The sequence below is a fragment of the Apteryx rowi genome, unplaced genomic scaffold (genome assembly GCF_003343035.1).
Source record: "Apteryx rowi isolate R43461 unplaced genomic scaffold, aptRow1 scaffold_119, whole genome shotgun sequence".
NCBI classification, from domain to species: Eukaryota; Metazoa; Chordata; class Aves; order Apterygiformes; family Apterygidae; genus Apteryx; species Apteryx rowi.
The window spans coordinates 1760908-1788358 of record NW_020447408.1 but is presented as its reverse complement, the minus strand read 5'-3'; the positions used below and the strand labels follow the sequence as shown (position 1 = coordinate 1788358).

The 27451-nt window shown below is 49.9% G+C and overlaps 1 protein-coding gene across 1 annotated transcript in view; it reads right to left on the bottom strand.

Annotated features, from left to right (window-relative positions):
- PKD1 (polycystin 1, transient receptor potential channel interacting) overlaps nucleotides 1-27451 on the bottom strand; it is a 72183-nt gene that overhangs the window by 11847 nt on the left and 32885 nt on the right. The window contains exons 15-34 of the mRNA XM_026084717.1: nucleotides 23379-27001; nucleotides 22197-22346; nucleotides 19641-19784; nucleotides 18068-18347; nucleotides 16333-16549; nucleotides 14809-14959; nucleotides 13636-13788; nucleotides 11177-11321; nucleotides 9725-10327; nucleotides 9071-9227; nucleotides 7330-7582; nucleotides 6461-6656; nucleotides 5241-5411; nucleotides 4649-4792; nucleotides 4093-4303; nucleotides 3467-3593; nucleotides 2448-2564; nucleotides 1956-2005; nucleotides 1286-1488; nucleotides 557-662 (exon numbers count right to left, since the gene is read on the bottom strand). Coding sequence (XP_025940502.1) covers nucleotides 557-662; nucleotides 1286-1488; nucleotides 1956-2005; nucleotides 2448-2564; nucleotides 3467-3593; nucleotides 4093-4303; nucleotides 4649-4792; nucleotides 5241-5411; nucleotides 6461-6656; nucleotides 7330-7582; nucleotides 9071-9227; nucleotides 9725-10327; nucleotides 11177-11321; nucleotides 13636-13788; nucleotides 14809-14959; nucleotides 16333-16549; nucleotides 18068-18347; nucleotides 19641-19784; nucleotides 22197-22346; nucleotides 23379-27001 — 7201 coding nt within the window. The remainder of the gene's footprint in view (nucleotides 1-556; nucleotides 663-1285; nucleotides 1489-1955; nucleotides 2006-2447; nucleotides 2565-3466; nucleotides 3594-4092; nucleotides 4304-4648; nucleotides 4793-5240; nucleotides 5412-6460; nucleotides 6657-7329; nucleotides 7583-9070; nucleotides 9228-9724; nucleotides 10328-11176; nucleotides 11322-13635; nucleotides 13789-14808; nucleotides 14960-16332; nucleotides 16550-18067; nucleotides 18348-19640; nucleotides 19785-22196; nucleotides 22347-23378; nucleotides 27002-27451) is intronic.

The following is a 27451-nucleotide window of genomic DNA, read 5'->3' as shown; positions in this document are numbered from 1 at the left end:
AGTTAGAAGCACTTTCTTCTTCTAATGCAGTGGGCTCAGGCTGTTGGAGTGATTGGACACTCTGTTCTGTGTCTCATGGGAAGCTGGAAGTCCTTCCCCTCCCTGACCCTGCTGCTCTGCACTGGCTATCCAGCAATTAGCTGCCAGCCTATCTGGGCAGAGATTTGGGTCCCAAAGCAGGGTGGCTCTGGGCACAGTGACAGAGCAGAGGTTCAAATCCCCTTCTCCCTTCAGTCAGTGCTGTGAACTGAACCAACATGCTGGTACTTTGTTGGCAGTCTACAAAGCTCCAGAGGCATTTCTTCAGCCAGGGGGATATTCCAGGTGGATCCTGGAGGGGCAGAAAGTGCTCTCCTGGAGCTCTGTCTGTGGGGGCTGCAGGAATCGGGGCCAGCAAGAACACAGTGCTTGAGACAAGGCTGTCCTAGGTATTTGCAATGTCACAAAGCCCAGCTCAGCTCACAGCTGGGAGCAGCAGAGCTGGACGAAGGGCAAGGAACACGAGGCACTGGCTCATCCTGCCTTGTCTGGGAGACTCTGCTCCCCGAATACTTACAGGCCTGAGATCAGATCTGTTTCAGCCCTCATGTATGGCCCTACGTCCTGGGAGTGGGAGATGCCACTAGCTCCATCTGCTAGGATCTGCCGTATCAGATCCTCATCTGGGGAAACAGGAGAGCAAGAACATCAGTGATGGGAGCACAGCACACAAYACTGCACCAAGGGACAGTTCTGCCTGCAATCAGCTGCTATTTGTGGAGCTAGGGACGGGAAAAGCCCAGGTGTACATAGTTGTGGGATCCTTCTCCATGGGATGGGCCCATCCTCCCTCCCTGTCTTCTGGCTCCTGTCTACTCCCATTTGGCTGCAGAGCCTGGCATGAAACTGCTGGTGTAGGAGGCCAAGCTCTTCTCCTTCTCCAGTCGTTTACACAGGTCCAGAGACACACCATGGCCTTGAAACCAGTGAAGTGCTGGTTGCTTGCAACATTCAGATYCCCTGGGAACATGTCTCTTTGCTCCTACTTTGCTGGCGGTGTAGTGACCACTCACTTCAGACTAATCCACAACCATCAGGATTTCTGCTTCCCAGACTGAATTCCCCATTAAGAAAATCTGACTCTCCTCCCCTGCCCCTCAAACAGGAGCCAGCAGTGATGGCAACAGGCTCTGCTATTCTGCCTTCTCCAGAGCTGAGCCAGGGCTCCCAGGGACCAGATTGCTCCTCCTGCACCTCCCTGGGGTGTTTACACCCTAGCACAGAGCAACACTGCTCACACACCCACCTGAGGCAGAGAAATATCTAGGCTGCCCTTGGTGAACGCCAAGTGACAAGCTGTCCTCCTCAGTCGCCAGCGGGGCTTCAAGTCCAAGGTGGCGACTGGCCCGGCCTCTCTTCAGCTTCTGAATAGTGTTGCCCATGATGGAGGGGTCGCTGAGGAGGTCTGGCCAGCTGAGCAGGGCCTCGCTGGAGGGCCACCGCACAAGGCTGCAGGAAGACAGAAGAATAGTGTGCAACGAGGCATGCATGGGGAACAGGAAGCATGAGAAAGGCAACTGTGTGGTTGTGTAGTCCTCCCCAGAAGGGGAACAGCTGTGGGAGCACAACTCCCAACCTACCAGCATGTCCCTTTATYGTGATCTGCAGAGGACACTGGGTTACTATTCAGATACAGCCTTTGTGGGAACAAAGCTGGTGAGGGCTAGGTTTCCTCAGCTCTCTGGCAACAAATAGTTATCAGCTCTAATAAAATACAGGCAAGCAGCACTCCACACCTGCAGGCAATTGGCCTTTGATGGCCCTCCAGTCTCCCACCCAAAACACAACATAAGCTGTGAAACAGTGTTTCACATTTGCTGGCCTGCAGCACTGGAAAAGGTGAAATGATGTGTGGGAGGCTGAAAGCAGAAAAACCACTGAATTCCTGCTTGCTCTGATTTCCAAAACCTACTTACCTTTTGGAGTCCTCCAGGAACAGATCTGTTTTGGTTTGCTCAGAGAAGGCCTGTGGAGGAAGTGGGAAGTATTTCAGGTACATCACACTGGCTGATGCCCAGTTAAACTAGCAGGCAGTTAACACTGCTGCACTAGGGGTCACTGGAAACCTGGAACCTGAGCTGCTCTTAGCCCTGGGTCCACACCTCCAGGTGCCTCCTGTCCTCCAGGAGATAACATCCAGGCATGCTGTGAAGATCTGTGCTCTCAGATAAAGAGCAATAGCTGGATACCAGCTTGTGCTCAGTACCTGAGGATGGCCTGGAGGGAGATGCGGCAAAAGATGAAGGGCTGTGGCTCTCCCCAGTCACCAGTATTTACAAGTGGCAAATGTGCATCAGTTCTTACACTGACAGCTGCAGACGGGCACTGGGCCCATGCAGGGGACAGGAGGGCTGCAGGGAGCACAGATCCATGCAGCCTGTCCAGCTTTCGGGTGTGAACCAGATTACCTCTGCCCGGAGTCCTGGGAAGGTGAGGAAGGAGCTCTCCAGGATTGAGGAGTCCARGTAGTTGTCGATCTCCAAGGACTGCTGGTCTGAGTGAGTCAGGGTGTGGTTGATGGAGACCTGCAGGAGACAGAAAGGCTTGAGCAGAGAAGGAATGGGTGGAGGTGACAATGTTGCTGTGGCTCAGAGCCTGCTGCTCAGCTCACTCTCTCATGCTCAACTCACTGCTCTGCTGGGGAGCTCCGCACTTCTAGATGCAGGGCCAAGGGATCCCGGCCTGCACAGCAGGGCTGAGAAAAGGCACATGCAGGTCCTTCCCTGCCTCCCAGACACCTTAGGCACTGTCTTACATTACCACAGCCCAGGCTGTTCCAGGCACAGGCTCCCAGGAAGCTGCATAAGTTCATAACCTCCTGCAAAGCAGGGAGTACTTACAGGAACAACAAATATCAGACACATTTGTGGCTCATCAGTCACTGAGCAGCTGGCTGTGATACTTAATGGGGTTGCCAATTGTGTCTAACTAGTCATTAAATCCCCAGCTAATCCCTTCACAGCTGCATAACCACAGCTCTGCTCAGACAGCTGAATTTGTACCGAGGGCAGGTATTTCATTAGAAACGCTCCAATGAGCATCTCTCTAGCTCCTGCCAACACAGCAAAGGGTCACACCTTTAAATGGCATTTGGGTACCTATTGCATACTGAAATCAAGAGGTAGTAAGTGCCTAAACGGCTTTTAAAATCTGCCCTTTTGGGATCTGTCTGGGCACTGCTAGAATCCAATATCACACAGCACATATCTAAGGGGGKGATCTTTCCCTCTAAGGTCAGGGCTGCTCCCAGCTCAATGGGGAGGCAGAATCTTGCTAAGCACAAGGCTCTGACCATGGTGCAAGGCAGTGCAGAGCAGTGATTAGGAAGGGGCAGAGACCAGCTAGGGAGCTGCTGCACCACAAAGGGCAGAATCTAGCCCTGGCATCACACCTGCTTGGGCAGCCTGCAAATGCTTCTCCTGATTACCTTGCCACGAGCCATCCGGAAGAGAAATAAAATGACCAGGTAGAGAGGATAGACCACCACGCTGGACACCAAACCAACAGCCACTGTGTCTACATTAACAGGGATCAGGTTGGAAACAGCCCCATTGCTGTAGAGAATCAAGAGAGAACAGAGACCAATGTGAGCAGGAGCACTCAGGGTCGCCAGCCAAGCAAGCAGACAAGAGAGCACAAATGGGCGTTTCAGGTGTGCAAAGAGTGCACCAAGCCTAAACCTCAGAACAAATCCAGGTGGGAGCATTTGAAAACACCTTTGCCATGGCGATCCCTGAGGTGGCTGTTACCACACACAGCAAGGCACAGACAAGAACTGAAACACTCTCCTAGGGCAGGCTAAAAGGCAAAAAAGGGGTGTGAGCTGTGCTAACAGAAGACACAGCAAAACCAGGCGAGGAGGAAAGCCCATCAGGCTGTCCATGATCCATATCCTGATCCAAGATTCTTTGGAACAGGGAGGGCAGCCTCAAGGCCACAAGCAAGACACCTATTCTAAGCAGACATAAGGTCCATCCTGCCCTAAGTAATGAAGCACAGGAAGGTCCCCAAGAAGGTAAGGAACTAGCCAGAGCAGGAAGGAACACAGCGCACCTGAGGTGTACGTTCCCCACCACGCCGTACCATACAGCATTGGCACAGAGGAAGAGGAAGATGAGGAGAGAGCAGCAGGTGGCTCTTTGGACACGGGTGAAGCGGCTGCGAGGCGGGCGGTCCCACATGGAGAGCCAGACATGCTTCTCAAAAAAGCCTCGCTGCAGCTCTGCTATGAAGATCCGGGAGAAGCTCCTCAGCTCCGTCTCACCTGAGCACAAAAAGAGAGACTCTCAGGGCCAGCTGCACAGAACAGAGGGGACCTAGCTGGGCCTGGCACGGCCTCTCCTTCCAGGCTGATATTCAAGGGGATGTCCRCACTGCATCTATATTGTGCCTCCTGCACAGCTGGGTCTCTGCCCTGTATTGTACTCTAGCACAAAAGACCCAGTAGAGTGTTTGGCTGCACTAGGTATCAATGCAGTGAGGCAGTGTCAGTGTGGAGGGGCCATGGTGTCCCTGCAGAGTCACTCGCTGTGGGCCCTTCCCCGGTGCAATGAGGGCTGCCATGCTGCACAGCTGTCCCAGCCCCACACCCCAAGGGCTGAGCACTCACTGGCAGCATAAACCTCCTTCTCCACCATGCCATCATTCTCTTCGCTCTCCACTGACAGCCAGTCATTCACCAGGAAGAAGTAGCTCTTGCTGCTCTGCAGGTCCCGGATGATGATGTGCTGCAGGTACCAAGAGGGGCTCAGTCCTGAAAGCCAAGGGACAAGGAAATGTGTTTCATGTCAGACATTCCCTCCATAAGTCTGCAAAGCCAAGAGGGCAACACAAGGAGAATCCTCAAAGGGGACAACAGCAGTCTCTCTGTAACACTACTGATGAGGATTGCACACTACCCAAGAGAAGGGTGTACTTCTTGTACAGACATTTACAGACACTGCCACAGTGCAAAGCACATTGGACTGCACGTGTAAGGGCTTACAGCTGACCTGGTCTTCAGACTTCCCTGTAACGGAAACTCCATGTCCTCCCCCAGCAATCTTCCACTGAGCCAGTGGTTCACCATGGTCTCCCACCAGGTTTAGCCCAGGGTGTTAAGCAGTGCTGCTCCTGGCCCAGGTACCAAACGGACCAGAGCCTGGTTCTGAGCCAGGACAAGTGATGACTGCCTCAGCCCCACATGCCTGTTCATGCCTCACCTTTATTGTCATGCCAGATACGGATACGCCAGATGCTCCCCAGACTCCGCTCTGTTGCAATCTGAAACACATCGAGGCTGTTGCGGTGGAAGGCGTTTTCTCCATCCAGATGTCTGTGACCACTCTTATTGTCCACACCATACAGGGCAATCCCCACGTGGGCTGTGGTACCTGGCAGAGTTAAGAGGGCTCAGTTAGGGGAGTCCATCCAAGCAGAAGCTGTAACCCAGCAGCCCTGCCTTCCTACCCCAGACCTGGTACCTGATGCAATGGCCCTTCAGAGAGGTCACCTGGAGACCTGGGAGGAAGGAATGTGCTTCTCACTAGCCACCCCACACCCAGAGATAGTGCTACACACAGTCTGGAAGGCAGCTGCTCAGGTTGGCCTGGTGCATGGACCTTGGCATACTCATGGTTTTCCTCTTTGTAGGGGACTGAAGCTAATGCCCTTTGCCTTGCTAACACCCTAATGGGAGGAGATGTTTGTTCTGGATGTTCTTTCCATCAAGTAGTTGAAAGGCTTGTTTTCTTTGACTTCTCTCTGGTATCAGTTGCCAGATGCTCCTCAGTCCACCTGKGCCACCTGGATGGTCCTGGGGGTGGTTTCAGGGCAAAGCTGCTCCCAGTGAAACCAGTGGTTACACCGAGATCAATGGGAGCATGTCTCTGGCAGTGACATGGTAGCACTCCACCTCCATCCTCGCTCAGAGCTCCCRCATCCCAGCTGCTCAGATTTCCAAGCTCAGAAATGATGTTTCTAGCAGCTCTGGCTACAATCCCAGCCCCAGACCAGAAAGCCCAGCTTTCTGCCTCCATGCTGCCAGGAAAGGTTCAGATGGAAGAAAAAAGATGGATGCTGGGGGACAGCAAAATGGTCCATGTAGAGGGCCCACAAGGCCTGGATGCTTCTGCAGGAGAGGATCAGAACTGAAGAACAGCTCCTGCCTCTTGGCTGTTCCTGCAACCACAGGCCCAAGTCAGGGTGCTCCTCTCCAGGGCTCTTGGCCTGCCCCATCATCACATGAGTTACTTTGCCACCTTGCAGAACTTGTGTTTGAAAGCTGAGGAAGCCCTGAACTGATTGTCTGCTCAGTGCTCCTCCAAATACACCAGGCCCTGTGGGGGAATGTTTGGTGCATGATGTGCTGATGTGAGGTCTCAGGGGAACTACACTGATGTCACTCTAGGCAATCAAGCATGGAAGCAGTCTATGGACTAACCTGATCCTCTGCCCCAGCCGGTTTTCACCAGGATCTCATATTTGTACAGCCCGTTCTTCCCGCAGAAGGGAATCACCCCCACTCGGTTAATGTCAATCATGTCTAGCTTGTGCACAATCAGTGCAGCCACCGAGTAGGTCACAAAGCAGACAGCACACGTCAGCAGAACGATGTAGTTGAGACCTGGGCCTGGAGCCTAAAAGAAAAGAAACATGCTGAAAGGCACTCTCCTTATCCAAGAGGATCCCTATCACTCCCCAGGAGTTGTGCCACCCCTTTGCTTGCTATAATCATCAAGCATACATATCATACCACGCACAGAGAGGGGGAGACCTGTCCCCACACAGACTGCATGGTCAGGCCTCACTTGCTCATAGCCCATGCTGAGTGAGCTGCAGCAGCCAACTGAAGTTTGCTGTAGCAGATGCAGACAGCTCTCTGCTCCCACTTACATCACTGACAGAGCTAGAAAGAACTTGAACATCCCTGGGAACCAGAGAGCAGCTGACAGGTGCAAACTCTCTGAAATAAAACAGCACTGGGTGACAGCTGGGAGGAGTGTTTGGCATCTCAGGAAAGAGCTGAACGCACTGCAAGGTGCTCAGAATACAGAATAAAGCTCTCTGCAAAGGTCTGTTTTTAGCATCAGCAGCCAGGTTTCATAATCAAAGGACACAGCCCTTCTGTGAGCTCTGCCCATCTGCAGCTCCTAAAGACACTTAGGTGCTTGTGCTGGTTTCTCAGATAGGCACAGATCAGCCATGACCCATGTTGAACATAAATGCTGATGGGAGCTTAAGATTTCTTCCAGGTGACAAGGGTCTGCTCAGTTTGCCAATGCTGCACTGCCTCTGCTTTGTTTTACTCACAGGGAAGATGAACTGGACAGAGTTTGGGGGGACAAACAGACTGGCCCCGAAAGCGGTGAGGTGCTGGGTTAAGCACACAGCCTGGTCTGGCCTGGTCTCTTCCAGCGGGATGATGCCTTCTGTCTTCCACCGTTTCTCCTGCTCACTGAAGTACTGGCACAGGGAGGTGTACAACCCTAGAGTCACCTCCACTGGGGACCAGCTGAAATGGTTTGTGATGTTGAAGTAATACTTCTGGATGGTGTCATCAGTACTGTAGAAGGGAGAGAAAGCAAAGAGACATTATTAGCCCACCTGCTGAAGGGACACAAACCCCATTCCAACTGAAGTGTGCCCATGGAAAGCACGTTGCTGCGTGGACAGATAAGCACATGCATGACGGGGAGGAAAAGTCCAGTGAATGGGGTGTAATTTACAGAGCCCTTTGGCTATGCAGAAACTGTGGCACTCTACAAACCTCTTTAATTATTCTTTAATATTTTTATTATTTCAGCACCTGGAAGCCATAGGCACAGGTCAGGAACAGAGCAAAAGCACTATGTTGCACACCCTCTTCTCCTCCACAATGCTGCTGGCTGGCAGCCTTGCACAGCTCTCCCACCCGCTCTTCACTGAGTCCCACTGACCCACATGATACTTCCATAGCAGTTCTATGATTCTTGGCTGAGAGAAGGTTTGTTCATTAGGACGATTAATCCCTCTTTGAGCATCCTGTTACCAAAAGCCATGGAAGCTGTGTCAACTTGCACAACAGTGGCTCCACTCTTGCCCCACCTATTCCCAAGTTGCCTATCATTCTTCTCAGATAATGCCTAGGAATTGTTCATAAATAACATGAAGCATGAACACACACACTCCTGGGAAAGGCAGCAACTGAAGTTACGAGAATGACTGCTCTGATAAAAAAAGACAGCTTTGCTCCAAAACCCAATAGCACAGCAGCAGTGCTTAATGAGCCCCGGCATGCTGGAAGCACCAGGCAAGTAGGGGGGATGAAAGCCCTTGAGGGCACTCATATTCTCTTCATGTTACGCACTGCGAAGATGAGCTCTACAGGGCAGAAGTGCTTTTGTGAAGGTTGCACTGTATTTCAGGAACTGGGCTAACGTGTGTGATGCCTCGACTTAAGAAATGCTTTCATGAGCTGCATGAAGCAATCCCTGTATCTACAACAGGTCAGTGTGAGACCTTTGGGACACAGCCCTGTTAAACATGGGCAACTCTGAGATTGGTAGTGCTTCTGGCACTACCACATGGCCACAGAGGATGAAAGCCTGGCTGGGGAGGTGGCAGGCAACAGTCTCCAGCAACTGCTAGGCAAGTGAGCACAGAGAAGGGCAGCAGGGGGAGACTGATCATTAGGAGAGGCCCTGGGTGAAGTCTTGATACTAACAGGGGATGTGATTTAGTGCTCTAGAAAGGGGAAACCTCCCTCACCTGGATCAGAAAGGCAAATCACAGAGCAATGAACTGCTTCTGCACTAGGGGCAGTTGATGTCTGGGAAGGAAGGAATGCCAGGACAGAAGAGGTGCCAGTGTTGGGGTGTAGAAATGGCAGCTTGCAGGTGCCTGCACAGAAGATCTGTCTCCTCCGAGAAGAGAGGAACACAGTTAATAGCTACAACAGCACCTGCTCTGCAGAGCAACTTGGCATAAGCCATGGTAAGGCCCTGAGCATCCTGCATGCACGTTCATGTGACTGCCTGTGGGTGATAAGGATTACATGAGAGGCTTCACTTACATGGGGGAGGTGAAGAAGGTGTAGAGCTTGTGGTCACTTCCAGCCAGGGCCTCCAGGCCAATTTTCTTAGAGGCACTGCAGTTGTGCTCATTTGGCTCGGGTTCGTGATGGAGATAGGCCATGATGAATGGCTCAGGCTCACTTGCAATGTAGTGCTCTGCATGGGGAGTGGGAGAAAGAACAGAGAGTACTTTATAAACACCAGGGAGAGCTCGATCACACTCCTGCTGCCAGCAGCGGATGCTCAGAGAGGAGCATCCAGAATGCAGAAAGCTGGGAGAGATCCTTAACCAGATTGTACCCTCTCAGTCTGCAGCTGAGAGCATCCCTGAGCAAGTGACTCTGGATACCATTGCACCTGACCCAGAGAGGGACAGGACAAACTCCCTCCAGTGCTAACGTGGCTCACTGAAGGGCCGGGTAAAGCAAAAGATTTCCCAGTGTCAAAATTCATGAGCAAAGATTATACTGGGGACTGAATAATTCCTGTGACAACCAGAACTTTGACTGTGCTGTGTGGAGCTCACTGGCTAGGCCTGACATCTCCTTCTGCATATCAGTTATCTCTCAATGCAACCCTCCTTTGCTGCAGCACCCACCCCTCCTCTCCCATGGGAAAACGAGCATAAAGAGTTGGCGCTGTCTCTGGGCTACCATTCAAGACTCTGTAAGTGAGCCGGAAGTGCAGTCCTGCTTCTCTGTTGTTGCTCTCCATAGTTACAATGAGGTTCACAGATGTTCTTGCTTCAATGACTTCAGTGCCAGCAGAGAGATCATCAGAATCTGTGTTGTTTGATATCATCACTGTGATGGCTTTCTCTGCGTCCAGGCTCCCAATGGGGATCTGCACTCCGTTGTGGGTCTGAAACTCCATGGAGGCTACCTTTGTGGACACAGTGTAGTTGCTGATGTAACCAAATGGGAAAGGATTGGAGTCCACCTGGAACATGACTTGAATGACATCAGTCAGGTTGGAAAGGGTGGTGTTGAAAGCCTGGGGAATGGAGAACTGGCAGTTTGGTGTGTTTTCATAGCAAAGCAAGTTAAAGGGATCAGACCGCTTGCCTGTGGCCTTAATTTCTCCTCCCACCAGCTCAAGGGGCTCTTCATTCAGCACTCGAGACTTCATGAGGATGCGCATCAGGCTGGAAGACAAGTTGTAGGCTTTGGGAGCTAGCAGAAAATTGTGGGAATCACTAAGCAATTCTTGGGGCTTAGATTCTTGTGAAACCGTGTTGACAAGGTGAATTAGGTCACCTGTCAGGAGAGAAGAGCAAACAGAGAAACTGGTAAATCGTACAGTCTAGATAACATCTGACACCTTCCCAAAACAACCAGATAAGTCCTTCCTTACTGCCCTCTCACTGTAACTCAACACTGTGCACATGACTTTCCACACTGGAAGTGTTCAGTAGCCCTCAGCTAAAAACAGAGCTGTCAACTCTTCCTGCAGTCCTTTGACTAATCTATGAAGTTTGGTAGTGAAGACTTAATCACAACAGGCTTTGTTTTCCTCCTGTGAGGTAACTAGAACGGCAGACTGGGAAACAGGGAAGGAATGGATAAATCAAACACGTTACTAAGTTCTTGCAATAYGAAGTGCAGAACATTCAGAAACACCTGACAAGCAGTGCAAAGAAGGTGCCTTCTCTTCCTTCAAGAATAACTAGTTGGCAATGCTCACATGGTGTTTATGGGTGCCCCAGTGAAGTCTGGTACCCTCCTCAGATTGCAACCAGGAGGGGAAACATCTGCAAGCCATATCTGTTATTCATTGTTTACTAAAACGGCAATTCCATGAAGTATTGGTGAGGTTATTAACAACTGTTAGATTTGATTGTCCCCAGAGACAGCTGCCAAAGCCAGGACAGCCCTGGAAAAACTGCAGGAAGGATAAAGTACTGGGGCGCCATGCTCCAAATTTTAAATGCAATTTCCCCAACAGCTTGAAGAGGCCTGAGCCAAACCTCTAATGGGACAGGGGAGAACCTACAAAAACTCCCTCAGCTTCTCTAGCCTACTTCTGCCCTGCWCCCTGAGCAGGGACCCTGTGCTCTTAGCAGTGTGCAGTCAAAAGTCACCCATCACTGCACAAACAGAACTGACCTGTGATGTTGAGGATGTTGTCAGCGATGCCTGTTGGGGTCACAGTGCCCTGGGTAGTCTCCCCTTGCAGGATGGTCATCATGGTTTCTAGCTTGTTCAGGGTCCTTGTCAGGCATGACTTGCAAACCAGCTCCTTGCTCACCACCTGCAAAGGGAAACATAATCTGATCCAGCAGGAATGCTCTGCGGGAAAAGGGCAGCTGTGGGCAAGTTCAGCTGGCTCAGTCTTGCAAAGACCTGAGCACATTGGTTCAGAAACTAATTACACTCTGAAAGTTAACCCTGCTCTTTCCAGCCCCAGCAGGTGACTGGGGAGACCAGGGCTTCTCTGTTCATACTGAGAGATGTCAAGAATTTGTTGGTGTCTCCAGGACTCCCCCATCCACTTCCTCTCACCCTACAGTTTGCCAGCATACAAGCAGGAATGCCAGGAGTCTGATGGAGGATGCATTAAGGTGGAAAGGGGCAATACAGGGCAGCACATTCAAGTTCCCTKAAGTTCACATGTAAGGATCAAGCACATCTCCTGTGGTTGCATCTCATGAGTACCCCTTTGGGGCCACATACAGCTCCTACTGAAAACAACCAGAAGGAGCCGGGCAGGGCTCCTCCATACGCACACAGTTTACTTCAATGGAAGCAGGATTTGGCCCTAACTGAATCCATTCCAGTGTCCAAATACTCCCAAAAGCTGTGGGAGGGACCCTGCCACTCAGGCGTGATGGATATCCCTCCCTCCGCTCCCAGATGTGTCCAAGAAACAGAATGTTCTAGCCATGGCCTGGAGCTCCCAGCACACTCAAGGGCTGGACAGAGAGACCAAGGCAACACATGGAAGCTGTTACCACAATCCAGCTCCTAGCGCTTATTCATCTTTTTCTTTTAATCATAAGATTCAGACGTGATTCACCATATGTTTTGGTGCAGAATCAAAACAGMGTCTGCAGGTCTAGAATTCCTTCTTTTTTGCTTAAATTTGTAAGCTATGAGAAGTGAGGACATACTAAGTAAATGAGAGTCAGCAAGGCACGGTGAGACAACAAGGAGTTATGGGGAGGAACCATGCAAGCRGAGCTATTACTTAGGAAGTAGAACCTACTAAGAAGCTTGAGATTCTTTTTTTTCCTCGCCAGGAGAAATTCATTCTGATTTTTCCTCTCCCCCATAGGTAAAATCAAAAAATATCAGCACTGGTTGACAATTCTAAAGGAAAGGATATCTGTGAACTCTTTGCTCCTCTCAAACATTTGGGAAATTCTAGATTACCATTTTTTATAAGCTTTTCATTCCAATTCAGAGCACAAACTAATCCTTAAACATCAGCTTTTCCCATGTGACAAAAATTCCATTTCTAGACCTGAGCTTCCACCATGACATCAAGTTGCAGGGCAAGAGCATGTGTGAATGAGAGAAACAAACCGATTTAGCACAGGAATGGGATGTGCAAAATCCCAAATCCCTGAACAAAGGTGAACAGAAAGAAGTGATTTTTGAGGTTCAGAGACTTTAAAGCAGATGAAGAAAGAGCAGAATAGGGACTTTGTGGGTGGGACACAGTAGTTTGTCCATCATTTGACTGACAGCCTGTTCCCACTGAGCAAGGTTGCTGGCCTGGTTACGGAGCCGATAAGCAAGCAAGGCCGGGGTACCTGACTCCAGTCCCAAGAAGCAAAGACTTGGGAGGGTGGGGAAGGAACAGCATGCCAGAGCAGACTGGCTGACCACCAAAACCCAAGCACATTATATAACYGGGCTCTCTTCCCTTTGCCCATCTGACAAAACATATAAAGCCACTCCTAAATCCAACAGACAGCAGCCCCAGCACGTGGAGCTGAAACTGCCGGCTGGCCGGGGAACACAATGCTTCCAATCAGCAAGAGAGCAGAGAAGTGATTCTAATCTTGTACTGCAGAAATAGGGCTGGAAGGAACATCAGTCCTTGGCTTTGTCCTCTGGTCAAGGCAGGCCCAGCTCTACTTGTGTTACTCCTGACAGAGTCCAGCCTGTCCTTGGAGACTCTGCAACTCCCCCAGTAATTTATTCCAGTGCTTCTCTAACTTGCCAAAGCSTTTCTTACAGTCTCCATCTACAAGTTAAGGTACCTACTTGCTAGCAGGCTACCACCCCAGGCCTGGTACGAGAGAAGAAGCACAGAGTTCTTAGGTGGTGTCTTACAGCATGTGAATACATCACTTTATCCATGTTGCCTGCTAGGTTGGTGGTGTGGCAAGGSGCAGAACTGACAACACTGGCACTTAGGAAACCAATACAGAAACCCTAACGATGTCAACAAATGATACGTGTCCTCCTCGTGTGTGTGTGGGAGTGTGTGTGTGTTTGTGTGTGAGAGAGAGAGACAGAAAAGCAGAAGAAGAACTGAAGAGACCTCCCCTGTAATTATTGGCATCTAAATTGCATCTGGAAGAGCAGGAGGCTGGAGGTGGTGATGGGGAACATACCGTGCACTGAGCCAAGGCAGCTGAGATCTGCTGGATATCATCAACCGTGTTCACATTCAGCGAGTTCAGGGTTTCTGTGATATTGTTCCGAGTCCAGGTCCGGAGTTCAAATTCATTCCCAGGGTCAGGTTCCAAAAGCATCGACCGCTCGTACTGAAGGGGACCAAACCAGGTACAGTGAGGAAAGGTATCAGGTTGTTTCAAAGGAAGAGGTGCTGTGCTGAAATCACCTCTTTCCTGCACTCTACATCTTCTCTCTGCCCATGCTTCTCCCCAGAGGGTGATCTAATGAGCTGGGTTTTCAGTAGAACTTCCTCATTTTCCCTTCTGTGCTCCAGGCAATTATCTTAACAGCCTTGCACTTGACAGCTAAGTAGTACAGCAGTGTGCAATCCTTACCCAGCTAAGCACAGTACCTGTGTTCAGGGGGAACACCCCTGCCTGGCTTCCAGACATGCAGCAGGTTCTTACAGGGCAGGAAAGCAGGAGTATAGACCAAAATTCTTGCCCTGCCTACAGCAGTGCACATGGAGGGACCAGGGCCCTACTTCAGATATGAGTGAAAGTGAACTTTCATCACCCAGGAGGATGAGGCTCCTGCACTGTGGACTAACAGAACATTGTGTGCAGCCAGGACAGGAACTTTCTACCCGGCGCAGCTCAGCAGTCAGACCAAGGAGGTCTCCTCAGCACCCAGAGCAGCGCCCAGGGAGCGCTATAGGGAGTTGCCCATCCTGCTGAGATGGAGCAGGGGAGGCCTGCTTAGGGGAGGAGTGGGGGAGGTGGAGGAATTTGGTCCAAGATTTCTGTTTCTAAATGCAGTGTTTAGACTTGTGGTTGGCAGTAATGAGGAAAAGCTGGCTGAATATGAGGGCAAAAATGCAGGTTGCATGGGGGACTGCATGGGGGGGCTGCATTGCCTTCTCTAGGGCTCCTGTTTCATTTTGCAACCCTTCTGCTTTCCCTGGCCATTGTGTGTCTGGAGCTYGTTGCTCTTTTTCATGCGCAAAAATAGCTCCAGCCCAACTCCCAGTTTGCATGTACACTGATATACATGAAAAACTGTAGCATTAGTCAGTTCCTCACATCGCTGGACAAAACCTAGCCAAAGAACAGTGCTGGKGGTTGCAAGGGCTTCCGGAGGCCCSTCYGGGGCAGAGACTGGTGCTTTACCTCATTTAAGATGGTGATGAGRGCCAGAGAGTACTCAATGACCTGCTGAGGGTCCCCCTGTTTCACTAAACCCTGGAGCACGGTGTCAGTTTGATTGTAGAGCCAGTGGGAGAGGCTGGGGAACCCCTCAGGTAAGCTGATTTCCATGGAGCTGCCAAGGCAAAGAGGCATTTGGTTTAAATACAGACTATCAAATGGGTCTGAAGGAAAAGGGCAGAATCTGCCTTGTAGCTGGGAAGGAAAAAGAAGGGGGAAACAGGTAGTTAAAGAACAGAGACAACATCACTGATACCTGCTCTGGTACCCAACTTGCACCAGCTGTACATGCCTATGAGAAGAAGCCTGATTCCCCACTGGTCCAACTCTGTGAAGTTGGAAGTGGAGGACACACACGGGCACATTGAGCCCAAAGGAGAAAATCTGGGTTTAGCTTGATGGAGCATAAGGAGCACCTAAAAATCATGGTCAGTGTGCTGGGAGGAGCTACACTACTTTTGGCTTTGTTCCCTGGGGTCTAAGGAACAGATGGGACACAGATTCTCCTCTGCAGGCACTGCAGGCTGCAGGACTGCACACTCCACCCTGGGAYGCCTGGACCACATCTACAGTGAGGGGGGCTGCAAGCTGGCCTTGAGAGGGAGCAGCCATGTAGCTGTGTAAGACAGTGCTGAGACCAGCTCAGGATGCTGTCTGGAGGCCCGAGGGCACTKGGTACCTGTGTGGAGCACATCGGAGACCAAGGAGTGTCTGTAGAACGGATAACGGGGCTTGCATGGGACTGACCCCACTGGGACTCGAGCTGCAATCCCTTCCACCCTATTCAAATGCGTGTGTTCTCCACCTTGGCTACATGAGATCTCCTCTGGCTCTCAGCAGTGAGACACCAGGCCATGCTCAGCACCAGCRCCTGCTGCTGACAACTTTCCTTTGAGGGTTCTTGATGCAGAGAAGATGGCAGAGGACAGAACATGTTGTCAGCATGGGATGGAGCCCTTTAAGATAAATGGCCAGCTGTCATTATTCATTTGGCTCTCAGCAGAAGTCTTTAATCAAAATGCAACCGTTTGCAACTGGTTGAATGCAACAGAAAGGGCAGACATTTACATTTCTTGCTTTACCACCTGTGAGCACTGCTGCTTTGAAAACATACAGAGATCTTCTGAGAAAATGAAACCATGCTGTAAAAAGGAGGAGTCACCAAGAAATTAAGGGGGTGGTCAGGGAAGCAGTAACTGATGGGAAAAAAAGTCTTCCCCTTGAGAGATCATATGCAAAGACTGGAGTTCTCTGCGGCGTCAGCGTCCTGTGCTGAGCCTCCCGTCGCCCTCTTGCCAGCAGCCTCTTCCAAGAGGCAAACGCTTCACCCAGGATCYACTGAGCCCTTCAGGAAAGGGACCCAGTGGTTAAGCCAAAAGACCATGACTCAGGCTTCTAGGCTGGAGCCTGGCACTGGCCTGCTGCATAACCCCAGACAAGCCACCCCAGCCATCCCCACCATCCCCAGCCTCTGAGAGGGGGCCTTACCAGTTAATGGCCACCACGGTTGCTCCCAGCTGGTCCTGGACAAGCACGGACACAGACACCAGGAAGCCACTCTCGTGAAAGCCTGGGGGCAGGAAGGCGCTGTGCTCAGCACGGCTGCCCTTGTACACACAGAACTCGTGGTAGTGCCCGGCCCTGAGGCGAGATGCCAGGAGGATGTACACCAGSGGGGCCCCCGCGTCCTCCGTGTCTYGCCAGCCTGCAAAACAAAGCCCGTACAGAAGGTCTGACTGGGGACTAAGGGCCTGGTGGAGCTGCAGCCCATGCCCAAGCGAGGCCAGCTTCTCAGCCCAGCAGGCAGAGCTGCCCCCGCACCCTTGTGTCCCCTTCCGTCCCCTGTTCCGCCCCGCACAGCTCAGCCCTGGGCAGTTTGCAGCGAGCGCTCCCCGTGGCTCTGCYGGAGAGGCAGGCTGTCCTCACAACTAGGTCAGCTTCATGACTCTGCCAGGGATGTTTTCAGGACCTGCAATGTAAAGCTCTGACCCTGCTTTGAATTTTTCTGATGTTTAGGGGCTTCTGACTGTGCTCTGAGGGGATTTGTGAGAGTTCAGGACCAAAATAAAAATCAGAATAATTTTGCTAGGGCTGAAAGTAGCACTGACCCAAGGCCACAGCCTCTGTAAAGCCCTGCAAAACCTCATGTTAGACTGAGTGCAGCCCTCACGCAGTTCAACATCTCAGGAATGACTGGGTATTGGATATGACCTGCACAAGGTTTCCTTGGGGCTCCCGGGAAATACGGAGAGCTCTGTGGGAGCGAGGCAGCTGGGAAATTCACTGCGCATCTGCCAGCGAGCAACAGTGAAGGAACATGAACTTTGGCTCTGCCAGGGCTCATTACGCTGGTTATAGACCAGTGAGTCTGTATTCTGAGTATTCCATTTCAGCTTAAAAACAATTATTAATAGCTAAAATTCCCATCAGTCCAGAGATGTACAGATTTCATAATTATTCCGGGTAGCTCAAAACATACCAAATGTTACAATCACATCATGCCAAATACATTTCTGCTTTTCCCCTGACTTAAGCTGCACTTTGCTGACCAGCCTCCCAAGAACCACCAGAATTCATCATTTTCTCTGCAGCGTGTCTTACCAGCATTTGTGCACCAGAAAGCATTAATCTGCAACACTAATCATTTGGAGAAATAAGGTTTTCAGAGGCACTTATTCTTTGGCCCAAGGCTATAGGATGTCAGCCAGCCCACTTCTCGAATGTTAGACTGGCTGTTGCTGTCTCTGCAGCTGCTTGAAAAGGTAACTGTGGATGGGAACATCCAGCCTATATATCAGAAAAGTCCCCAGTGCTTTGTCTTTTTACCCTTCCCATGTTTGTGTAACTCAGCTTTGGGCATCTATTTTCTTTTTCCTGCACCCAAACACCCATTTCTTCCACACCTACAGTCCTGGACTGGATACCACCATTCAGCTACATGGATTAGGCTTAAAAAAAGTGCCTGTCACCATGAGTGTTAGACCACTCCACAACCTGGGCACACAAAGCTGCTCATAGGCRCAAGCTTTGGGGATTAGAAATTGAAAGGTCCACTTCTGAACTCAGCCCTGGTCAGCAGGGTCCTGCGGTGGGAGTTCAGAGTAAAGAAAAAATGTGTGGGAACAAGGGCAGCCGGTAACTCACTGGGCATGAGAAAAATATTTGCCCRTGAAGAATAGAGAGGGCTGGCCAGTGCCCAGCACTGCCGTCCATGTACTCTCACCTGCACACTCAAAGTGCACTTTTGCCATCAGTGCCCTGAGCGGTCCTTTGGGAGACAGCCGGCAGGATCCTCCAACGGGTGGCTGGTTTGGGAGCAGGTCAATGGAGGCGAATCCTTCCTCCCCTGTTGTGAGGTCTGTGATGTGAAGGGTAAAAGTATATCCCTCCCCATCCTTCAATGCCCCTTGCCTCAAGACCAGGTTCATTCCTGTGTCGCCAGTGGAGGTAGTTTTTTTGTCCAGGATGAGAGACTTGTTTTTAAAGCTGTGTGCTGCCCATCTCTACAGAGATGAAGAGGGGAAAGACAGGAGAGGTTTTGTTTTAATCTGAAGTTACGTCCCTAAAATGTTTTCAGATTGAGTCTCTTATAAAAAGTAACAGATTTCTAGTGGGAGYGTCTGCCAAATTTGCAGTTGATAATTCAGCTTTAGTCTTGTGTGCTACAGCAACAAGAACTGGAAAGTTTCCAAAATGTCTGGTGGGAATATTTCCACTGTGAGATCTAGTTTAGTCTCTGGGATTACATCACCCTCCGACAGAATATTTCTTAATACAGAGCACAAAATACAGGAAATAAACTAAGTACTGGTGGAGTCTCCATGGGATACCAAGTTTTATATGCTGCAAGTTGAACGTGTCCTGGATGGTTACTGTTAATAGCACAAATGTACAACTGCGATAACAAGAGGAACAGTTAGATAGCCAGCCAGAAAATGCCATTCAAGTACATGCTTGGCTTGCTCAGAGCAATACAGATTAGCTCTCACAATGAGACTTCCACTTATAAAACCTGTTTCATTCAACAGGTAGCAGAGGATGCTGTGGAGTGGAATCTGTAATTAGAGGAGGACATGAGGGACACAGGGGAATCAGAACAGACTGAACAATCTCTACTTGAACCACTAGAATACTGTGCAAAATGCCATCCAGCAGGGAGAAGACAACACTTTACAGATCTCTTATAGGAAGGAGTGGCTTTTGTGCGAGAAGAGTTAGCCACGCACAGGCTTGACTTAAAAATGACCCAGGAGGGATGTGCCCTTGGGTAAGTCGAGATACTGATGGAGGAGTGATATGCCACGTGTCCCTCAGCCTGCAGGCCCACAAGAGCACAGATCTCTCCCTCAGGCTGCAGCTGGCACAACCCCAACACCCAGGGCAGGGGAAGGCCCTGCACAGCTTGTAGGGGATCCAGTGCCTGCAGAACATGGGAAACCTGTTTCACAGGCTCTCACAGCATGCACCCTGCTGCCAAGACACGACACGGCATGAGGGAGCCCCAAACCCCACAGCCAGCTAGGTCAGCGCAGGGTTTGTTTTAAGCTCCTGCCTCTGGAAGGCAGTACTGCAGCCAATTGCATGAGGCTGCAATGAAGAGATCGGCATCAGTCAGCCTTCCTCATCCTCTCAGCCAGACCTGGCTAGCCACTGTGTCTCTAAGGAAGTTTAGGTCCAGGACTTTACTTTCCACATAGCTCTTTCCACCCTGTCCTCTCTGACTCCCCCTTCTCCCTGCAGTCTAGCAAAGGTGAAGCGAAGATGGTCAGAGACCAGATTTTTATTTATGACGTTACCCCAAGTTTGGAGTCATTGTGACAGTTCTGGCAGGTCCCCTCCAGGTAGACGTAGGAGCTCTTGCTGACTTCATAGACAGACTGAGCCTTGCAGGAAACACACTCCAGGGACACGATAGGGACCCCTCCCCTCTTGATGAATACCTGGGAAAGTAAGGGATCGGGAGATCAGAGAGGCTGGGGACAAAAATACAGAGATCTAACAAAGTAAGCGGACATCCCAGTATCTGGTTCTTCAAACAGGAATCCACCCTGCCCCAGCCCAATCTGTACTAAGGATACAGCAGAAAGGAATTTCTGAAGGATTTCGTGTCAGACTTAAGCCACATTACTTGTCTTACACTGCCACGGCAAAGTGTCCACCACCTACAGGCTAGTCTTTCTGCCACTGACTTTTGAGATCCACCCAACACCAAGCTGGGCTAATCTAGGTAATTCGGGGTTTACTTGATTTACATTTTTTAACAACTCAAATCACTTTGAAAATGTCTGTCTGGTACCCTGTGCTGGATTCCCAGTGAGGTCTGCTTGTCCTGTTGGGTGGGGATGATGCTAACTGAAGCATTTTGCTATATTGATCACCTCAGGACAACTCTTACCCGAAAAAATGGAATCCCTGTTACAGTTTGGAAGAAAGGAAAAGTCTAAATGGGAGGAAAGCCTCCATCAAGTGCAGATCAAACATCTGGGGAGCACCTGCCCCAGGAAGCGAATGCAACTCTCCTTTGTTTTCTGGGAGCCAAACTCTTGGCCCAGTCTCTGCAGCTGTGGAGAGGCTGACCCAGTGGGACTATGGCAATTCTGCAGGGGACACAGGAGTGCTGGGCTGTGGTCCTTGTCCTTGACCCAAAGGGTTGCTAAATGGAAAGCATTTACAGTCCAGAATAACAGAGGATCCAGGACAAGCCAGTGTTTACATAGGATGTTCTTTCCCATGCAAAGGCAGTGTACAGCCCCTTCAGTCTTGCAGCTGAGGCTGCCTCCCCCTCTCCTGCTCTGATCTACGGAGCCTGGCCTAGAGTTGCAYGTTGCATTTCAGGACCTGACCCTTGGGCTCTTGAGTGCACTGTTCATAGCTCACTGCAGAACAGTCAGTATTTCTGACACTACTTATGCCCTTGAAAGACAGGAATGATGATAAAAATAGCTAGAGAGCACAACTCCCACTGTGCCTCAAATGCATTTTGCTCCATGGCCTGGAAGAACCAGCTTTTCGAGAGAGTGGCATGTTATCCCAGACTTTCAGTTCTGATCTAATCTGTACATCTCAAGACCTCTACCACACCTCCCCAGCAAAGCTCTCTGAGAGATGAGCGCTTTAGAAGAACCAGTCTTTCAGACGCAATGGCTATTGTGCTATGACTCCTATATTTTGTTTAAATTCCTTTAATCCCCTAGGAAACAAGGCTGTCTAGCATTTGACAGAGCCCTCTGCCCTGGCATAATGAATATTCTGAATTCAAAGAAAGGCAATACTGAAGAGATTGTTTAATATGGCAGGCTTTTAAAAGAGGAGAAATATTCCACAGCATTAAGCCGGAGAGCATTGAAGCTTCATTCATTCCTACAGTATTTGCAAATTTCCTATGACACTGGAATCATTGTTTTGCGCTCATGCATGGAAACCAGATAGTACGGAATGTCCTTGAAAGACTATCAATTTAATTTTTTTCTTTTTATCCTCCAGCTTTGGTTTAAAACCCAGGCTGTAAGAGTTTCCACTTTCAGACTAACTATATCTCTAATTGCCAAACGCACCGCGATGAATGTTTCTGACATAAACCATAAGTGCTGTCGGACTGCAGATGCATTAGTGTTAGGTTTAATTTGACATAAACAACATGCACTTAAAAGAATCTTCCCTTAAAAAAATTCAGGAGGAGAGAAGAGAAGAACTGTTGACAGTGAAATCAAATATCAAGTCATAGAAAGATCTCTGGGCAAAAATCAGGGAAGAGCCCAGTGTTGTGAAGTGTAAAGAGCCTGGGACTGCACACAGTGGTGGAATGGCTACTGCCCATGGACTCCTTTGATGCTCTGCTACAGCACATCTCTGCTGCAGACTACCAGGCCCAGTAACTGTGGCCAGTACTGTTCAGGGCTGGGTCATCAGTGCAGTGTCTGCACAGAGTGAGACTAATGCAGGTCTAAAGGAAGGAAGAAGCTAAAAGGACTTGGCAAGACAAGCAAGAAGTGCTGCCCAAAACAGTGTAAGATGAATATATCACTGAAACACCTGTGTCTATTCCTGCCAAGGACCTGGACGGCATCAGTTATGGAGCCCCAATGATGCCCTGAGGTCTCTCTYCCCCCCGCTTTCTCTTGCTGATTGGTGTAGCTGGATAGTGGTAGCTGTCCCTAGGTAAACTGGCACTGGCTCTGGGATCAGACCAGGGGAAGCAGCTGGTGGGAGTCACTTTTGGTGGGGCACAGTCCTAAACCAGCAGCACTCTTCTCTGGAACCTTCCTTAGGAAAAGGGCCATGGACTTCCAAGTTGGCTGTGCCCAGTGACAGGCGCACAAGGACTGAGAGCAATAGTTTTCTGTGGTACGTACGGTTTGATTTGTTGCCTCGCGATTCATACCCGCCTTCCAGACAGTGAGGTCGAATGTATACTCCACATCTGCTTCTAATACAGCTTTGGGAATGGTGACAATTCCTCCCATGGCACTGAAATTCAGAGAGCACCCTGCAGCCGAGCTCTGCTTGCAAGGAGAAAAGAACTTTCAAACTCTCCTTGGTATGGGTGCACATTGGGTTAGTCAACAGCCCAAACATTCAGGTTCACCCAGTATCAAGTTACTGTTACAGATCTTACTCTGCAATGCCACTGCCAGGGGTGGGAGAAACAGGGTGGTGTCTGGTCAGTAAAGCACATTATCCTATTTGTCAGGTTAGTAAATAGCACTGGGAACACCTCTGTATTTCAGCTGAGTTTCAAATTCTTATTTTATACCAAATAATTCTTTACTAAATAGTTTATAAATATTGCAAAAATAAGTCAAGCAACACAAAAAGATCATATGAAACTCAAAGTCTAATCCACACACTCCACATCATTCCACTTTATAGCGGTTAAGATAGAAAGCAGTGACCTTTTATAAGCAAAACAACTCTGTGTTCAATCCTGTTCAATACTCCTGAGGAGGATCTCCCATAAGAATGTGAAAGAAAGGGTCCCTGCCCTTTTATCACTGTACAGCAAGACCATTTCAGTGTGTGAAGATGAAAAAAACAGTGACCTGCTTGTGTACCACAGTGACCGCTATTTGTGGTTGCCCCTCCAAAGCCTAACTTTGGCCTCTGCTGAAATCAGAGGCATTTAACTATTAACGGGAGAGGGACCGGAGCCCTGCAATTGGCATCTCTGTAATTCCTTCAGGTTATGGAAGCAGCTGCACTAAAACTGTGCACCAGAGGCCAGGTACAGAGGAGGCAGCAATGTGAATGCCACAGCATCCAGTGCAAATACTTCTGAAGTGCATAGGGATGGCATGCAGCAGTGGACTGCAAGAGACTGCATCGCAAAACACTCCACAGCTATTTTTGTGCCATCCTCCTCAACTGGGAACTGGGTAACCTCTGCAGCCCTCCTTCCCAAGCAGCTTTGTTAAAGATGCTCACAAAAGGTCCCCTCAACACCATTTCAACCCAGACACAAATGTGTATATTGGAGCTGACATGCAGTTGGCACTCCCAAATGATCACACTCTGTGGCTGTGCACAAATGCTCTTACCTTGGAGGAGGATGTACAAGACCACTGGTAAAACAACGGAGTCTGTTCACCATCATCCAAGTTTGGGTCATAGGATTTCTTCCCATCCAAGACTAAGTCCTGAGTATTGGACCATACACGGTATGAACCCCCATCAATGATTGGGACCAGTTTACTGGGTATCACGGTCACATTGGCAAAGATGCTTTTGGACAGTGGGGTATCTCCRAAGGAGACAATAAAGATGAAACAGTAGTTTCCGACTTCTAGAGCAAGCTTCGGTATAACTAGCTGGGGCCTGTTCACATCAACGCTTGGCAGATGGATCCTGCTGGAGTCATCCAAGTGCAGACAGCTGGGTGCTCGATATATCTCCCACAGATGCTCTGTCTGGTATTTGATGCAGCCTCGTAGATCAATCTGTGCCTCTAGGTAGTTCCTCTGGGACCGTTTCATGACTACTTGAGGGGGCAAGGCTAACTCCACCTCTGGCTCTTCACACTCCAACACTTTGACAGTGATGGTAAGATGGGCTATGAAGAAGCTGATGAGATTGGTGGCATTCACCTCCACCAGGTAATCCCCAGGGCTCAGGTAAGAATAGTTGGCCACTGCCACCCTAGTCATTTGAGTGGAAGAGCCATCCCCAAAGGTCCACAAGAACTCAACACCCCTGCCGCTTGGCACCACTGTTGCTTCAAACAGCGCTGTCCTGTTGACAAAGGCATTGGAGGCAGTGAGGGAGACTTGGACTATTGGGTCTTGGACCTGGATGGTTCTGGTGATATTGATACCTCCCAAGTCATTGAAGGCATTGAGGTGAATCTCAAGCAGCCCTGCAGCTTCTGGAGTGTAAGAAACACTCTCTCCTGCCATGGTGACCACAGAGCAGCCCTGCTCTTTCCTCAGGGAGAACTGCCAAGAGAATGACACACGAGAGCCGCTCCCCACCTGGGCACTGAAGATCTTCTCTGTGCCTGTTGGTATGCCTTGCTCGCAGCAGTTCAGGAGCCTGACATCGCGGATGGCCTCCAAGACTGCGATGAGCACCTGGGCATGGGCAATGCTGATTTGGTTCTGCACTGTCACAGTCACCAAGTAATCGCCACTCTTGGTGAACTCATGTGTGTACGTGGACCCATTGAGCACCACAGAGTAGTCCCCACTTATGCTCACCAAGTAACTCACAGAGGTACCCGACAACATCCTGATCACAAAGGTAACCTGTTCCCCTGGCTCTACCACCTTCTTGCTGGCAAAAACCTCCAGCCCTTGAATTCTGTCCAGCACAGAGATATTTCTGCTGGCCAGAGCCCAGCTGATGTTATTTGATGCGTTCAGATAAACCGTATAAAACCCTGCTGTAGGAAACATGACTGCCACAGACTGGCCGGTCAGTGTGCCATTTGGCACCTCCCAAAGCCATGTCACTTCAGTCCCCTTCTGCAGCTCCCCCTCAAAGACCACTGTCGAACCTGATGAGACGTATCTACAGTCTGGCTCCGCAGTCCCTATATTCAGTCCCTCTATGACCTCCTCTACATGGACATAAATTGTTGCATTGGTGGAATCCAGCTTGTTTGATGCTTCAATGATGACCTCTATAGCTCCAGGGCTTTGGAAGGAGTGTATAATAAATGGTTCAGAGGTAACAAGAGAGAAGCCATCCTCCAAGGACCAAAAATACATGATGCCAGTGCCACTGGTTATGGTGGTACTTATGTTAACAGAGGCATTAATAGCAGCTGGGTTGGGGAAGGCAGAAGGCTTTAGAAGGCCAATGCTTTCAATGAACTCCAGCGTCCTGTTAGCAGTTGCACAACCCAGCATGTTAGTGGCTTTCAGATATACAGTGTAATTTCCAGCTTCTACGACACTCAAGGAGAAGGTTTTCCCAGTGAAGGTCTGCACAGCATTACCATCCTTTTGGGCTACCCAGCTGTACGAGATGTTCGTCCCCTCCCTCACCACTGCCTGCAAATGGAGTGTTTTGTTAGTTGGGAAATAGACATCCTCCACCAGGTCGCTACTAGCCACCTGCAGGCCTTCAATCTGCTCCAGGACATAGACGTAGATGCTGTCCTGCAAAGAGCTGATCTCGTTCTCTGCTGTCACAATGACATTGAATGTGCCCACAGATCGGAAGGTGTAGGAAATTGTGGAGGAGCCTTGGATGGGAGTGCACCGGTCACACAGGATCCAAGAGTAGCGGATGGCACTGCCAGCTACAAGCGTGGCTACAAAACTCACTGAACCATTTAATGGCACCACTGTCCTGCTGGCATTGATGGTAAGCCCCTGGAGCCGACGTTTCACTGTGACATTGATCCTGGTCTCATTGAAGCTCACGTCATTCTGGCCTGTCACACTAACAGTGTAACAGCCTGTGTTGTTGTAGGAGTGGGTAGTGATTTGGCCAGGCTGGGTAGTACCATCTCCAAAGTCCCAATGGTAACTCACTTTGGTTCCATTCATGCTGGCAGAGAACAGGTAGATCTGGTTCAGCTCCAAAACCCTGGTTCCATTATATTCAATCTTTGCTACCCCAACTGGTTCTTGGACTTCCACAAATGCTGTGTCATTGTTGAATGAGACATTGTTGGAGACAGTCACTGTGACCAGAAAGACCCCTGTGTTCTTATAGGTGTAGCTGACTTCAGTCCCACTCGATCTAGTGGACTCATTGTTCCCAAAATCCCAACGGTAGCGGTACTGATAGAGAGGCATGGCACTGACCTGGAAACTGCTTTCCTCACCAAGCCTCACAAACTGCTTGGAAGGAAGAAGCGTGACATTGACTATTTCTGGCTCCACACAAACAGTGGTGAAATAGTGAGCCTTGTTAAACCTGCTCGAGAGAGTCAGGGAGAGGGGGAATGTCCCACTTCGGGTGAAGTTGTGCATCACAACAGGGTCCCCACTGATTGTGACGTTGGATGAACCGTCCCCAAAGGTCCAATCAAAGATGTATTCATCAGGATTCCCTGTCACATATGCAGTGAGCTGCACATCCGGATGCTCAAGGATGCAAGAGGTAGGCTCTATTTTGAGTACTTCCAGGACAAATATCCGAATAGGCACAATTTGGGAGACAGAGTTCACAGGATTCACAGCTGTCACGTTCACAGTGCAGTTGATGTCCTTTATGTACACGTGTTCTACCACTGGCACATAGCTCCTCAGCACGGTTCCATCCCCCATATCAAATATCCAGGTGATACTGTCCCCTGTCTGCACTGAAGCATTAAGGGTTACAGTTGCACCCAGCTCTGCTGCCTCGTCTGCAGAAACATGGAGCCCAGTTATCTCTTCAAACACTTGGTAACTCTCAACTGTCTCCACACTGCTTATGGTGTTGTTCACTGTCAAGGTGATGTTGTACACCCCTCTTCTGGGGTAGCTGTATGTCGCAGTAGGCTGGCTCTCTGTAAACAGTGAGGACCCATCCCCGAAGTCCCACGTGTAGACAACGCCATAAAGAGACGGCAGTGGATTGGCTCTGAAGGTGACTGGACGGCTCACAACTAGAACATCCTCATCTGTTTCCATCTTCACTTCAATCAAATAACTATGGACGTGAACTGGGGTCACGTGGGTGAGGTTCTCGAACTGGTTTGACACTAGAACCACTAGGGCATATTCACCTGCATAGGAAGAGAGCAGAAAAAGAACAGTCATGTAGGAAGTGCTTGTGCAACAGCTTTCTCAGTAGTGCAGTAGTTTGGGGAGTGTGACAGGGGATTCAAGTGAGATACTCTGTTCCTGCATTGTGTTTCTCTCTTCCATTCCAGGACCAGCAGGAATTACAGCTAGGCTGTGCATGTAAGGATCAAATACCAAGTAACAAGCCAGTCTGACAGATGCAAAAAACTGATTTTCTTTCTGTTCACTCACACAACAGGACCCGCTCTTGCTCCCCCTAGTAGCGCTCCCTAGCCCACCTCCCACCAGCACGGAAGCTAAGAGCTCACCAGCCACTAGTCTATCTGCTGAGACTGTCCAGAAAGGGGACTGTGCGCTGTGGACCTTTTTCTTACAGTGTGGACAAACTTGTTCTGGAAACAGAGCTATAGATGATGGCACCCGGTAGTGAC